Source organism: Tupaia chinensis, unplaced genomic scaffold (genome assembly GCF_000334495.1).
Source record: "Tupaia chinensis unplaced genomic scaffold, TupChi_1.0 Scaffold149501_1, whole genome shotgun sequence".
NCBI classification, from domain to species: domain Eukaryota; kingdom Metazoa; phylum Chordata; class Mammalia; order Scandentia; family Tupaiidae; genus Tupaia; species Tupaia belangeri.
This window is the reverse complement of record NW_006209345.1, coordinates 734,076-749,844: the sequence shown is the minus strand read 5'-3', so window position 1 is coordinate 749,844 and position 15,769 is coordinate 734,076. Positions and strand designations below refer to the sequence as shown.

At 54.0% G+C, this 15,769-nt stretch overlaps 1 protein-coding gene across 1 annotated transcript in view; it reads right to left on the bottom strand.

Moving 5' to 3' along the window:
• FGF3 (fibroblast growth factor 3) overlaps positions 1-15,251 on the bottom strand; it is a 22,820-nt gene extending 7,569 nt beyond the window's left edge. Inside the window, exons 1-2 of the mRNA XM_006171351.2 lie at positions 15,193-15,251; positions 13,640-13,780 (exon numbers count right to left, since the gene is read on the bottom strand). Coding sequence (XP_006171413.1) covers positions 13,640-13,780; positions 15,193-15,251 — 200 coding nt within the window. The remainder of the gene's footprint in view (positions 1-13,639; positions 13,781-15,192) is intronic.
• Positions 15,252-15,769: the final 518 nt, after the last annotated feature.

Sequence of the window (15,769 nt, the reverse complement as noted above, 5' to 3'; positions counted from 1 at the left end):
CCTCCGAAAATTATAGACCGAGGCCTTGAGGCGGCCGCCCCAGGCCCTGTCACCCCCTCCCGCCCCCCATCAATCCCCTGGCACAATGGGACCGCCACCGATGACTGATGTCCGCGAAAACAACTTGCGGGGAAATCGCGCTGACAAACGCCCATTAAAGGCTGCGCATAATGAAGGGGGCTGCGGAGGGCGGCGGAGGGGAGGGTCTGGAGCGCCGGCGCGCGTGGGGGACCCCTGGTTTGTGTCTGCGCCGGACGCTTCCTGCGGGAGCCACGGCGCTGTCCTCTGCAGCCCAAGGCGTGTGGCGAGAGCAGCGCGGAAGTGCTTTATCCTGTCGCATCCCAACCGGGCAGACCCGGAAAATCTAGGTTTGTGCACGTCGGGCGGCCTCGGAAGGCCCTGTCCCAGGCAGGGGGCTGGGAGGTGAGAGGAGGCCCGGAGAAGAAGGCTCAGAGACAGCCCTAGATAGGAAGAGATGCAAATAGAGATGGACATAGAGAGACACAGGGAGGAAGAACGGGACAGACACAAAGACAAAGCGATGGAGACCCAGGGAGCAGAAGATAACAGAGGAGCATGGGCGTGGGCTGCGAAGGGAAAGGAGAGGAGAGGGAAGCCGGGGAGGCTGGCGGCGGGGTGTATCCAGCCCTGTGTGGGAGTGGCTGTAGACGGATCTGGACGGCATGGGGTGGGGTGCATCTCAGGATATCCATCAGCAAGGGACTGACTCGGGGGAGAAAGGCTACCGATAGCCTTGGGAAAAGCCACACGCCCACTCCCTTCTCTTCACCCCTGACCTCTGGCCTTCTAAGCCCAGAGCTCTCTGGCCAGGAGCTGATGATAAGGGCAAGCAGACTCAAGCAAGGGGAGCGTTGGCATCTGAGTTGGGGCACTCATTGAGTGGGGTCCAGTGGTCTAAACCATGGCCTGGCTCCAAGTTGACAAGGACTCTGGGATGAGCCACGGGGTTGGCACTCCCCCGTCTCTCCTATCTGCATCAAGATCTGGGGTCCTGGCCAGGGAGCAGGGTGCCTGGGAATGCCTGTGAGCTACAGGAGCTAGCATACACCACTGGGGCATTTCTCACTGCTGTGGCCTGAGACACATGGGGCAGCAGGTCCTCCAGGAGACCACTCCAGCATGCTCAGCGCCTGAGTGTGTCCTAGGGGCTGACACCTCCAGGATGTCACCGAGTCCCTCAGTCTTGGCCAGGATCTGTCTAGGCACTGCCTAGGCCTGTGAGAATCCTTGAAGAGCCCAAAGACTAGGCCACCAGATGGCTACAGCTCAGATGTCATGATGGAGCCCGCTTTATGGGGGACAAAGGACAGCCCCAGGGGAGCCCCAAAGACAGAAGCCAGAGGGGAACATGACCACAGGCTCTACACACAGACCTGAGCTGGGACTTACTAATCACTTGGACTTCTCAAGAGAGCAGAGAGACACCATGAGAGCTGCCCATGCCCTAAACACCTTAGCTTTGCTTCTGGGAACAGCTACATCCCAACTGCCATGGCAAGAGGGGAGCAACACTCAGAATAGACAGAGCGATGCGAAGAAGCAGAGAGAATAAAAATCCCAAGAGCACAAGAGCAGGAGCAGTTAGCTGGGGTTGGAGGAAGGACTTCAGACACTCCTTTCCTATGAAGGCCAGAGCCTGCTTCTCTGCAGCTCGTGCCTCTGGAAGACTGGGAGGGGCCAGAAAACCTGGTGAGGCAATCTGGGTTTATAGCCTCCCTGCTGCTCCATGCCTGGGGCCCCCAACAGTTCCCAGGGAGACTCCCTGGCACTGGTCTCCAACCCCACCCACTGTGAGTCAGCCTCTGCCCACCACCAGGTCTGCCTGTACTCTAGAACCCAGAGTGGGGGCAGCGGTACTGCCCCAGACCAGGGATCTGAGGGTGGGCCTCCTCTGCCGGAGGGAAACTCCGAGGAACAAGAGGTGTCATGATTGTGTTCAGTTGTACCCGCGGCTCCTAGACAGCACCTGACACACAGGAGCTACTTGGGGCAAACTCCTCGAGAGAACGAATGAATGACTGAGCCACTTCCTTGCCCCGTAGCATCTGGTTTCTCATGTATTTGATGTCCCCCATTATTTATCTATTTATTTTGCTATAGGGTGTGTGTGCTTATCAGAGAGAGAGGGAGGAAGTGAGAAATCACCTCCCCCCCAGGGGGCATGGCCACACCACAATCCCTTCTCCATTCTCCTCTTGGGACTTCAGGCATGCATGCACAGATGCCTGATCTGAGCTACTTGGGGCAAACTCCTCGAGAGAACGAATGAATGACTGAGCCACTTCCTTGCCCCGTAGCATCTGGTTTCTCATGTATTTGATGTCCCCCATTATTTATCTATTTATTTTGCTATAGGGTGTGTGTGCTTATCAGAGAGAGAGGGAGGAAGTGAGAAATCACCTCCCCCCAGGGGGCATGGCCACACCACAATCCCTTCTCCATTCTCCTCTTGGGACTTCAGGCATGCATGCACAGATGCCTGATCTGTTTCTGAAGTCACCAGATCCAGGATTCGATCCACTCAAACCCGAATATCAGTGGAATTACCCTGAGAAGGTCACTGCCACAGTATCATTGAAAGGAATGCTCCATCAATAGGAGATTAGTTTACTATGCAAACCAACAGGTCCTTGTGAATGAAAGGGCTCACTATTCAGTTGTGCTGGGACAACAGGCACCTGCCTGCCACCCCAGCTGCCTGTTGTTCCAGAGGCCTTGGCTTACCACACGGTACCCTCCTTACCATGACTTCTCCCCAGACTAGGTTTTCTCCTCTTTGTGCCCTGGCAATAGCCTTCTATCTGGCCTTCCATGGGCCCTCCACCCTAAAGTCAGAGGAAACTGTCTGGAACCCAAAGCTGCCAGGGCCACTGCAGCCATACCCCCTGCCTTGGCATCAGCATGACACTTGCTCACCTCCCTGTGCCTCTGTCTGCTTCCCACAACTTCCCACCAGGGCCCAGGCCTTTGCTCACCCACCCAGCGAAGTCTTCCTCCTCATCTAAATCCACCCATCTTTCTCCCCTGGGGCCTGGGCTGGGCCATGGCTGTCACCCGGCTCTAGGACCCTCAGATACTCCAGCCTGACTGAGGGAGGGGTGCCGGATCCCTCCACATTTTCCCAGCAGCAGCGGGCATCTTGGCCACAAAGTCGGGCTGGCCCAGGCTGGGCTGAGGCACCCACACCACAGCCACCCTCACACCCACCCCGACCCTCCCACACGGAACCAGGTGGGGGGTGCACAATGTGGTAATAGAGACCCTTAAATTGCTTCCAAATGGTCAACTGCAGCCATTTGACTAATTGGTCTTTTCCAGACCCTAGACTAGACACCCCCAGGGCCTGGCCCACACCCTCTTACCACCATCCTCAGAGACCCTTCTAGCCCTATCTGGTACCTGGGTCCAGACCCCCCACCTCCAGCCCATTCTCCTGGAGGAGTAATGAAGGAGGCCAGAGGGCAGGGGGCAGCTGGGCATGTGATCCCAGCTGGTGAGCCAGGGACTGTCAAACACGGGGCTGGTTCCCGGGCCCAAACTTGCTCTAATTATGCCTCCCGAGAGACGGAGAGATAGCTGGCTGGCCTCGTGTTGGCCTGGGAGACCCTGAAACCCTCGGAGTGGCCCTGCTCAGCCCCACCCCATAGATGAGCAATGGAGGCTCAGAGAGGTGAAGTGACTTGTTCAAGATCACACAGCAAGGTGAGGGAAGCAACTCACCCACATCGATCTGACTTGGCTTCAAATACCTGGCCCCCCACCCTCCCACTTCCAGCCAAGTTTCAGCCACAGCATGACAGAGGTGGCACCGGTCAGAATCTCCTGGCTAGTAGAGGCTTCCTCTGGGTAAACCAGTCAGACACCATCCCCCGTGCAGACAAATGGAGGTAGGAGGGGCCCTGCAGCAGCACGTGACGAGAGAGCGCTAGCAGGCTACTTCAGCAGCCCAGACTGCAGATGTCGATCAATCGCTTTGGCTCAGTATCTGACGAGCAGGACACAATGCATTGCGTTCCACTTCTGCTTGCCCCCACGAAACCACCCACATGGCCAGGATGGCTTCTCCCCCCTCCGAGGAGCCTGCACTGTAAAGGGCACCAGAACTGGCCAAGGCCACCCCACCCCTCAGAAGCAGAACCTGGTCTCAGCACCAGGCGGGAGCCCACCAACTGGATGGCAGGAGGGGACCTGGCTCCCTCTTAAGGACGCTCCTGCTGCCCTTGCCAGAGGCCTCCTTAGTGCCAAGTGCCCTGGGAACTCTAGGTCAGAGGGTGCTAGGGTTGCTGTACCCCTAGGGCTCTGATCACTGCAGGTGCCCAAGGACAGCGAGGCCGCTGGATGCAGAGAGGAGGGGAGCCCGCCCCACATGCTGGCAGAACCGCGGCTCCTGCCCAGCCCCAGTACAGAGCTGCAGGCCAGGACCACCACAGTGGGAGCTTACCCAGGGGACAGAGGGACGATGAGGACCCCAGCAGGGCTCACGGCCTCAGGCCTGGGGTGCAGCTGCTGGAGGTGAGTCTTTTTTTTTTTTTATTGTTATTTTCTAATGTTAAAGATCTTTATTGGGATATAACTCACACACCATACATTTGGGCCATTTAATGCATACAATTCAATAGTTTTAGTTTTAGTATATTCAGAAATGTGCAGCCATGGCCACAAGCAATTTTAGAAACTCTCCTCACCCATAAAGAAAGCCCAGACTTGGGCCAATCAGGTGGTGTGGTGGGTTAGGTGGCTGGATCCCACATGGTCAGCTGCATGATTCGAGTCCCAGGCCTGGAGGTTTGAAAAAACATGCCAGGCACGTGTGTATGTATGCCCAACATCCTCAGAGGAGGAGAGAATGGAGAAGGGGTTACAGCACCGTCATTCTCCCTGGGAGGCGGTATCTCATTCTGCCTGTCTCTGGTAAGGGCACACACCCTATAGAAAGCTAAAAAATAAAATAAAAGAAGAAAAGAAAAGAAAAGAAAAGAAAAGAAAAGAAAAGAAAAGAAAAGAAGAAAGAAAAAGAAGAAAAGAAGAAGGAAAACTCAGGCCCTTTGGCTATCGTCTCCCTCCCCCACGCTCCCTCTTCCTCCGGCCTTGGTAACCACTGATCTGCTTTCTGTTTATTTCTCAGACTTCCCTACTCTGGACATTTCATAGACTTGTCCAGTGTTTGTCCTTTTGTGTCTGGCTTCTCTCAGTGAGCATAATGTTTGGAGGTCCACCTGTGTAGTAGCACATACCAGAACTTCTTCTGCCCCCCCCCGCCCCATTTTTTTTAGATTTTTGCCACTTGGGATCCAGTGCCTTAGCCACCATGCCTTTTTTAGGGCCGAATAGCATTCTGGTGTGGCTATGCCACATTTTGTTTATTTGTTTACCCACTGATGACTGTATGGGTTGTTTCCTGGCTATTTGGCTATCATGGAGTCCCAAGCTGAGCCCTTTGGTTTTTCTTCTTAAATTTTTTTGTTATAGGGTGCATGACAGAGACTGAGATAGAGAGAGAGAAAGTGAGAAAGCATCGCCGGGGGCGGGGGGATGGTCACACCACAGTCCCTTCTCCTCCATTCTCCTCTTGGGATTTTGGGAACACATGCAGATGTGCCCAGTGTATTTTTCATCACCGGGTCTAGGACTCGAACCACACATTCAGCCATGTGGATCCAGTCGTCTTAACCACCACACCATCTGTTGCCCCCCCCCCAGCTGAATCTTAAAGGAAGAATTCTTTCTGGACAGGAGGGAGAAGGGATGGAGGGCCCTCTAGGCAAGGATGGCTGGAGCTGGCTTTTTCTTCCCACCAAGACAGAGGGCAGCTGCCAGCCTTCATCTCTCCCCTTGTTTGTGCAAAGCACCCAGATCAGCACCCACCACCCACCCTAAGTCATCAACTCACACTGTCGCCACCCCTGTGGCCATGGACATACCAGGGCCAGTGCACCTCTGAGCATCTTGAAGGGAGACTCAGGCAGGGCAGGACGATGGTGCAGCTAGCTCCCTCAGGCTGCTGGCTTCTGGAGTCCCAGACCAGGGAGTTTAAATAACAGTCACTGTGGGACCAGCAGTTGGCATAATGGCTATGATGCTGGACTCCCATGTAGTTTAAGCAACTCTGGTTGCTTAAACTCACGCCGGGTACATGTACATGTGTGCCTGAGATCCCAGAAGGAGAATGGAGGAGAAGGGATTGCAGTGTGGCCATCCACCCTGGGGGGGTGGGGGGTGATTTCTTGCTTTCTGTCTCTCTGTCTCTCTCTCTCTTTATGGCGAGTGCACGTGCCCTATAGTAAAACATTTCCAAAAAAAAGAAAAAAAAGAACAGTCACTGTGTCACAGCTCTGGGCAACCCTACTGCCAGCACCTTGACAGTGCTTTTCAACACAGCCTAACCCATCAGTCTCAAAATGTCCATAGGGTAGTTCCTTGTGGGGCCTTTCTCCCTGTGTCCTCACATGCTCTTCCATGCTCGTCTGCACCCTCGATTCGTCTTCGTATAAGGATCCCACTGACACTGGCTCAGGGCTCACATGTTACGTTAGTTACCTCTTTAAAGGCCCCATCTCCAAATGCAGCCCTATTCCTAGGTGTGAGGGGTTGGGGAGGGGCTTAGGATGTCCACGTGGAAATTTGGGAGCACACAGCCCAGCCCACAGTGCTCGCAGTGATGTGCCATCCCAGTCCCATGGATAGGCTGGGGCGGGGCTGGAGAAGGGAGGCAAAGTGGACCCCCACTTCCCTCTCGCCATGCAGTCCTGCCGCTGCCGGCTGGGCTTGGCTAAGAAGTATGGAGCAAGCCCACCTCCACTGTGCCACCCCAGCCTCTGCACATGCCGCTTCCTCCACCTGAGGCCCTTTTGCCCTTTCCTTCTAGAAACCCCTGGCGCTCCTGCAAGAACCAGTGCACTGCATCTTTTTTTTTTTTTTGAGAGGTTTTTGCTATAGGGCACGTGAGCTCGCCAGACAGACAGAGAGAGACAAAGAGACAGAAAGTGAGAAATCACCCCCCAGGGGGGATGGCCACGCCACAATCCCTTTTCCTCCGTTCTTCTCTCGTGATCTAGGTCATGCACGCACACGCGCCTGGCATGAGTTTTAAGCCACCGGGTCCGGGACTTGAACCGTGGTCGACTACATGGGAGTCCAGTGACATAGCCATTATGCTAACTGCTGGTCCCAGTGCACTGCATCTTGATGCTCCCTCCTTCAAGGCAGAGCAAGCCCCCCTCGCCTGCCATGCCCCCCCCCATACCACCCTGATCCTGAGCCGTCTCCTATCCTTGGCTGCTCAGACAAAGCAGTGTTGTTTGGAGGGCAGGCAGGACTTGTGCCTCTCTCCACCCAGTGTTGTCCTGTGTGAGGCCTAGATGTGGCCAGGATGTTTTAAGATGGCAGAGGGCAAGGGCAGGAGGCAGGGATGGTGAATTAGAGCTGCAAGGGGGTTCATGGAGGAATTGTTGGGGCACTCTTAAGCCACCAACAGCAGGGGTGCCATGGCCCCACCTCCCTGCTGCCCCTGCCCAATTAGCATGTTCCTCTTCTGCCCCTTCCTGTCTCTCTGCCCCCTCAGCCCTGCTTCCTGGGGCCTTCACTTAGCCCCCTCGCACTGGCCACCACTGAGAGGCTGAGGGAGTTAAGTGCTGGTGTGATGGACTGATGGGCTCAGATATGTGCTCCTTCTCAGTCGTGGCCATGGGTCTGGAATTTTCCAGAACCACTGGATTCCATTTTCTGCTCCATTTCTTGTCCCGTATAAGCACCCCTGCAGTTGTCAGCCCCTGATATCAATTCCAAGTTTAGAAAACGCAGGTGGATGGGACCAGCAGTTAGCGTAATGGCTATGTCGTTGGACTCCCATGTAGTCAACTGCAGTTCAAGTCCTGGACCTGGTGGCTTACACTCACGCCAGGCACGTGTGCGTGCGTGCCCAAGATCCTGAGAAGAGAATGGAGGAGAAGGGATTGCTGCGTGGCCATCCCCCCTGGGGGGTGATTTCTCGCTTTCTGTCTGTCTCTGTCTTTCTGGCGAGCACACATGCCCTATGGCAAAAAATCTCTCAAAAATAAAAAAAAAAAGGAAGAAAAAGAAAACACAGGTGGAACGACCACCTTTGCCTTGTGTTCCTGCGTGCCGCGGCCCTCCCCAGTATCAGGGCTGAGCATCCTCTGACTTGGCTCCCGGAGATGAGAGAAGGGCTGAAGAGCTGAGCTAATTCCCACAGTGCTTAGACTTTTTGATGAGATTCTGGGACTAAGTGCTGGCCGAGCCCTGTAGGGCCACTGGGACATGCAGGGACCTGCAGCCCTCATGACCAGCCATCACTGCCCCGGATGATGGTACCCACGTTTCTCTCTGCTTCTCTTGAGGATGCTCTCTAGGTAGCTTAGAGAACCACATCACCAAAGCAACAGACAGTTTCTGGTGAAGAGCTCCTGGCTTTTCATTCTGAGTTGGTCCCAGTGGCCTGCCCTTCCCTGGCCCCACCCTCCCCACAAATCAAAGCCAAGGCCTTAAGATGTGGTTTCCCCAACCCTCCGTTGATTTCATGACCTGGAGGGAAGCTTTGCAGCCACCTGGTCTCATGCAGGGGTGCAACCTTGCAGCAGAAAGTTCCAATCCAGCTAAGGCGTAAGGGAGTGGGGTCAGGAAGGAGTGGGCTGGGTACACGCTCACTTCTGTTAATGAGACATGTTTCTTATTTCCTGACTTCAAGAGTCTGCTGAGAGAGGCTCACCTCCCACTGACTGAGCTGAGCACTCCGTGGTGGCCTTGGGTCTGAAAAGACCTTTCTATCTAGAAGCCCCAGGCGTTGCTATAAGACCCAGCACACCACACCTAGAAGCTCCGGCCACCAGGCACAGAAAGTCTTCCCTCCTCTCATATCCTGTTCTCCTTCCCCCATGCCATCCTGATTCTGAGTCCTTCCTGTCCCCCTGCCCATCATGGCAAGACCCCTGTCTACACTCCCCTAAAGGGCTGGCTGGAGAGAGGCTGCATGGGGAGGATGCTATCCACAGGAAGCTGTTACAGCCTGCTATGTCCTGGTGTCCTTCAAGCCTGAGAAGAAACCCCTCATCTTGGGGCAAGGTTCACACTCTGCGTGGATGTGGCCTGGCCTGGCCCCTGCCTAGCTCCCTCCCCAGCTTCTCCTGGCATTGGCCGTGACCTGTCACTATGAACTTCCTCTTCTTTTTCATTTGCAATGGGCATGCGCAGATAGAGAGGAAGAGAGAGAGAGAAAGCACCCCCCATGGGCAGTCACACCACAATCCCTTCTCTGTTTCTCCTTCCTTTCAGGATTTTGGGCACACATACCTACACACCCAGTGTGTTTTTCAAGCTGCTGGGTCTTGCACTTGAACTGCGTAATCAGCCATGCGGAATCCAGCTCATGTAACCACCAGGCCATGGGCTGTGTGCTGTGAAGTCCCTGAAGTTCCCTGAGGGCACCTGCCCTTCTCCACCTCGGTGTCCCTGACCTGGCTTCTCCACCACCCACAGCACCTGCTCCCTCTCTGGCTCCCACCAGCACCTTGCCTTGTCGCTTGTTCTTTGAGATCCAGTTGAGTCCTTCTTCAGTGGGGGAGGAAGGGTTCCTTGGACCCCTTACCCCACACCTGCACTCCCCGGCTGGGTCACTGGCATTGTCAAAGGGTGACTGCAGGCCCATCTTACCCACAGGCTGTGAGCTCCAAAGGAGGCCTGGACCCACTGGTCTGCTTTCTTCCAGCTCCTCAGGGCCCCTGGCCAAGGCTTGGTCTGTAGTTCATTCCTGCAGATATCCTGTGATGACTGGCAGAATCTCCACAGTAGCCTTTGCCCTAGCAATGCTAGCCATTTGAGTGGAAAAAAAAAAAAAAAAAAAAAGGAGTAAAAGGGACCCTTATATGGGTCCTAACGAGGCTGGCTTATAGGAGGCTGGTGACAAGGCAGTGGCATGCAGTGGCATCCTTTGACATACCCTGGCAGGGTGGGCTGCCCACCTGGAGCCCTTCTAACAGGGATGGTGGGGCTTTTCTGGGACATTTGATTTGACAATACTCAAGAAACTCACTCACTCAAGAACCGCCCATCGGAACCAAGAGGTAAGGCACTTTTCCGACTTGAATGAGTCCACCCCACAGACACCACCATCAGGACAACTAAAAAGATCGGGCATGTCACTGCAGGGTGGGAGGGTGTGGAAACCGGGGCCACCATCATGGGGAACATTGGGCAACGTCTGTAACAATGTCCACTATAATCCTCCCCCCTTTATTAATGAGAGAGGAAGAGAGAGGAAATAGGGATTTTTGCCAGTGTCTCCATGTCACGACCCTCCAGCTACAGCCTCCCGTTAGCTAGCACCACAGACACATGCCACGGTACCTGGACTGCTTTAGGCTGGCCTGGGACTTGAACCCAGGCCTTCCCCAGCCCCAACCACTGTGTGGCAATGCCCATTACAAGGCCTTTTGCTCTAGGAACGCCACAACTGGCATTTTTATCTCACAAAGTCCATAAGAAAATATGCCCAAGCAGGATACCAAGCCAGAAATCACCCCCACATTAAAGTCAGGGTCACAGGACAGCCTGCCATGCAGCCCTCTCTACTTCCGGCAGCTCAGGGTGGCCAGAGGGAAATGGCGCAGTATGCAGAATGTGGTCCCATTTGTGACTTGCTGGGTTCAAAGCCAGATTCTCCCACCTCTGACCTGTGAGGACTCTGGGGCTCCGTTTCCTCCTCTGTAAAATAGGGACATGGCACGATGTTGCAAAGAAATTGGAATGAGTTAGTACTGGAGAAGCACTTAGAACCATGTCTGCAGAGTGGCGTGCACTGGATCTATGCTTGCTGCTGTTTGGGACATTCATATAATATACATGGCTTAGACACAGAACATTCTGAGGGGGATGTAAGAAACCATCAGAGTACTTACCTCTGGAGAACGAGGATGCAAGTAGGGATGAGGAGAAACTTTCTCTTTATCCTTTGTTACTGATTTCACTTATACTTTGATTTTTATTGCTAGTGAGTATTGCTCTGGTGATTAATAAGGTATTCATAGGGTGGCCCTTTAGCTGGGGCACAGAGATGACAAGGGACCAGGTCCAGCATATGCAGAGACATCAGGAGAGGCGGTGATTCTGCACTGCACTCTGTCCATGCTCTCTCACTCCTCTGATGTCAGCTCTGCCCAGGATGGGCAGGATGATAAGGCTGGTGGAAGCTCAGGGAGGGGCACAGCATGCATGGGCTGTAGGGCTGCACCGAGTTCTGTGGGAGTCTCACTGCACAGCTCATGCTGTTTTTCACTCAACAACATGGACCCATGAGCAGAAAATCCAGAACAGACAAGTGCCACCACCTCGGAGATGATTTTAGGACCAAGAGACTTCTCTTCCCCACCTCAGCTTTCTAAGTGGTGAACAGGTGCATAGATCTGGGGTGGGCTCCTCCCAGATCCTAGCTCCTGAACCCACTGCCCCATTGTAAACAAAACAGACCCTGAAAGATCAATTTGCATCGGAGCAGGGCAGAATGGACAGACAGGCTTAAGCAAAGCCTCCACTTAACTTAAAGAGGGGAACTTGGAGCCCACGTAGATATGGCCACTGCTAGTTGTTTGAGGCCGCCGGCATAACATAGCTAATTGGCCCCAACATTTTTCTCTCTTGAATTTTAAATCCTTTTAGTGACAGATTATGCGACAATGGGCTGAATTCACTGGAGCAGTCATTAGGCTGGTGGAAAATGCTGGCTTGGCCATTCCTGGGTGAGTCTCGTTATTGGGTTATTTAGAGGTGCCGTGTGTCTCTCCCAGGGACACACACACAAATGTGAAGAATGTCTCCAAGCCACAATGACATTTTCATTACGGACTGCGGCTGGCCGGCTCACAAAGGAGCCTTTCCCCATGGCTCAGGCCCACACAGTCCGGAAGGTTCTTATCCTCCTCTTCGCCTCTCTTGGTCTGGGTGAAAAGCAGTCACTATAATCCAAGTCAAACACCCCCGACCTTTGACCCCTACATGGAACTTGCTCTGGGGCAGGGGTTCCTTTGGGGTGCAGGTCTGAGGCTCAGCTGGCTGCAAGGCTATCCCAGAGCTCCCTGCCTTTGGCCAGGACAATCCACCTCAGCCCCTTTTGTCTCCACAGCTTTTGATCTCACCTGCCTGTCACTGGGAGAAAAGAAGCTGCCCTGTCCCCCACCTGCCTGCAAATTGGCAGCCATTGCTCCTCTAGGTCCTTGCAGCCACATTTAACCATTTCCTTGCCTGACCCTCAGGGCCTTCACCAAAGCTGCTCCAGGGGCCCAACAAACCCATACGTGAATGAAATTCTGCTAAGAACCCCAGCACTCTCCCCATCGCCTCACTATGAATATGGGGCTCACAGGAGCATTTGGGGAGCAGGGGTCCTCTGAAATGGGACAGAAGAGAAGGCAGCAGGCCGAGCCCACTGCTAGACTTGTCCTCTGCCTACCACTGTGGCAGCCTCAATTGTAAAAAAAAAAAGGGCAGTCTCATTTGCAAAACTGCCATTTTCTCCCTTCATTTTGATCACTGCTGATGGGCTTTTAAATGGAGTCTTTCTTGCACCTAGACAAAGCCAAATTCTAACATCTTGACTGCACATGGAGTCCCCGCCACTCGATCCAGATGCCGGGATGAGCGGTCTGGTCCAGGTGCCTACCTTGCTGGGCAGGCGTGGGCATTTCCCTCAAGCTGATACCTGAGCTTTTTCCTCTCTGTTAAGATATAGTCCGTGCACTTTACACCCCGCCCTCTCAGGTGTGCAACTCAGTGTGTCCAAGCATATTTACGGAGTTATGCAACCATCGCCCCTAGTTTATTTGTTTTGTTTCTTTCATGACAGAGAGAGAGAAAGAGGGAGAGAGAGATGGGCACCTTGACAGGGTCCCATCATCCCGTGATCCTCTGCCTCCAGCCCTCCAGCTAGTCAGGATCTGGATGTACACCTGGGACGTTTCAGGTCTAGCTGGGATCTGAACCCGCAGGGGGTCACGTGGCTTCCAGCACCACAGATCTGTAGGCAACTGCTGTGCCACCACAGCGGAACCTCAGCTTTAGAACATTTTAGTCAATCCCTCCCTCCAAAACCTCCTGCACCCTTTAGCAGTCCCTCCCCTAGTCTCCCCAATCTCTTCAACCGGGAACAAGCACTGATCTACTGCCTGCAGCGCGGACGTGCCCACTGTAGCCGTTTCATGGAAACAAAAGCAGGTCATAGGATGGTCTTTGTGACTGGCCAGGCTATTTCTGAACCAAGGAAGAGCACCCTCCTCTCCCTAGCATCCCCGTTTTGGTACCTGAAGCCACCCACACACTGTGGGTGAGAATGACCCGGTGTGGAAATGGCAGGTGTTTTGGCCACTTCTTTGAACCAACTCGGAAAACCAGTGACCAGGGACTCCCAGAGAGACCCTCAAGAGGGCGGTCACTTTCCTAAGGAAACAACACCGGTGATGGTGACGATGACGAGTGCGGTAAGGGGCCTCTGCGTGCCACGCCAGGGTCGGGGCTGGGTGTACGTGAGCTCTGGAGCCCTCACCAGCTCTCACTCCAAGGTCCCTCCTCTGAGACCCTGCTGGGCCAGCGTCGTCCGCTGTGAGCTGGAGTCCACCTCTGCTTGGGAGGGGCCTGGAGCCGAGGTTCTTCTCCCAGGCGCCGGGCAGGCCCTTCCTCTTGCCTCCCATCCACATCCCCCAATGCCTCCATCACCCAGATGTGGGAGGCCAGCAGTGATGTGATCTTCCCCCGGTTTCTGCGAAATAGGCACAATGACGGCAGCGCGAGGCCAGCACGCAATGCCAGGCACACATCGACGAGGCATCGTGACAAGCGCTGGCTTCTCTGTCCCCTCTTGTCCTTTTAATTTTTTTATTATGTACTTAATTTTATTCATTATTATTATTTGTTTAGTTTATTCATCATCATCATTATTATTTTTAATTTGACCAGAGAGAGAGAGAGAGAGAGAAATAGAGAAAGCAAGCCACAGGTCTGGGACTTGAACCATGGATAGCCATGCAGGAGTCCAGCACCTTAACCACCATGCCACCTGCTGGTCCGTTTAAATTTTTAAGAGACTTAATTAATTAATTATTTTAATTTGCCATAGGGCATGTGAGCTCACCAGAAAGTGACACAGAGAGAGGGAAAGTGAGAAAGCAAGCCACCCTATCTGGGATTCAAACTGTGGTCAGCCGTGAGGGAGTCCAGCATCTTACCACAATGCCACCTGCCAGCTCCCTTTGTCATCCTTTGTCCTTCCTCCCTGCAGCTGCCTTGCCTCTGAGGTTCACAGCGGACCCCTCACTCCCCACCGTGGGACGCTCTCGCCTCATCTCTCTGACTCCCCCACCTCAGCCTGCCCTGACACTTGCTTTGCCATTCACAGCTCACAGTGGTGCACGCCTGTTCATGCCAGCTCCCTTCTATGGCAGAGCTTGGAGCTCTATAAGGACCACCAATGACTTCAAACAGCAGAATTGTGGACTCACGATATCTGACACTGTCCCGCCCCCCCCCGCCCCTCCCCCAAGTCAGGCTCTATGGACTGTGAGCCCTGGGGCGAGGCACGGTCTGTCTGTCTCCAAGACTTCCCCAGGGCCCTGTGTGGGTTTAGGGAGAGAAGGCACCAGGGTGTGCAACCCACTCTGTGCTGGACAGAGAGAACCCCATGGACGTAAGCCTTAGGGTCAGCCCCATCAGGTATGGCAGACCCAAGGGACATTCTCACAAGTCTAGGACACAGATCTCAGAGCAGGAACCCATGACCCAAAACCAGCAGAGTGCGGCACCCCTGTGAGTTCAGCTGAGGCGAGTTTTGAGTCCAGAAAGGGAGAAGGAAAACCAGCCCCCAAAGTACCCCCAGCTCTCCAGAGACTCTGCCTCCTCCCAGAGCTTTCTCAGAGAGGCCTTTCTCAGCTGCAAATCAAAGATGGAGATTCTGCATTTCCTAAGGCACAGTTCTTTTTACTTTTTAATAAAAAGACAACCCAGGTTTATTGTGGGAAATTCAAACAACTTAGAAAATACACCATGACGCACACACACATATCCTCTGCTCGCTCACTTATCCGATAGCAATTTATTAAGCACCTACTCTGTACAGGGTCTGTGGCAGGTGTTTCGGACACATCAACAACAACAAAAAGAGACGAAATCCCTCACCTGGTGAAGCTTAAATTCCAGCATGGGGAGGTGAGCACCAACCGTAGCAATAAGCGCATTATCCCGTGAGCTCACAGGGGCTGACTGTTTGGAGTATGGATCCCTCCAGACTTTTTCCCATACCTGCATACGCAGGCTGGTTTCCAACACATGGCCTGCTCTGGCGCTTGCTCGGTCATCCACAATCCACCATGGTGTACATCTGCCGGCGGCTCCTTCTCTTTAAGAGCTAGATGGGATCCCGCTGTCCTCTGGTTAATTCGGCGACTCCGTTGGGGGCTGGCACGTAGGCTGTGACCATTACTAGGGCTGCACTGAATATGCTTGTGTCTCGAGGTCTGTGCACATGGGAGCGTTTTGGTGGCCTGGATTCCTAGAGCCAGAATGGCCCCGTTGAAGCATATGTGTCTTTCCCTTTGGCCAGGTGCTGCCCGCTTGCCCTCCAGGAAGGCAGGGCTGATTCTCACCAGGGCTGATCACGTTTTGCATTCTCACCCACAGTGTGTGAAGGGATCCTGTCTCCCATGTCCTTCCCCGCTCTGGGTATTATCATTCCCTAGCTCCCTTTTTGGTATTC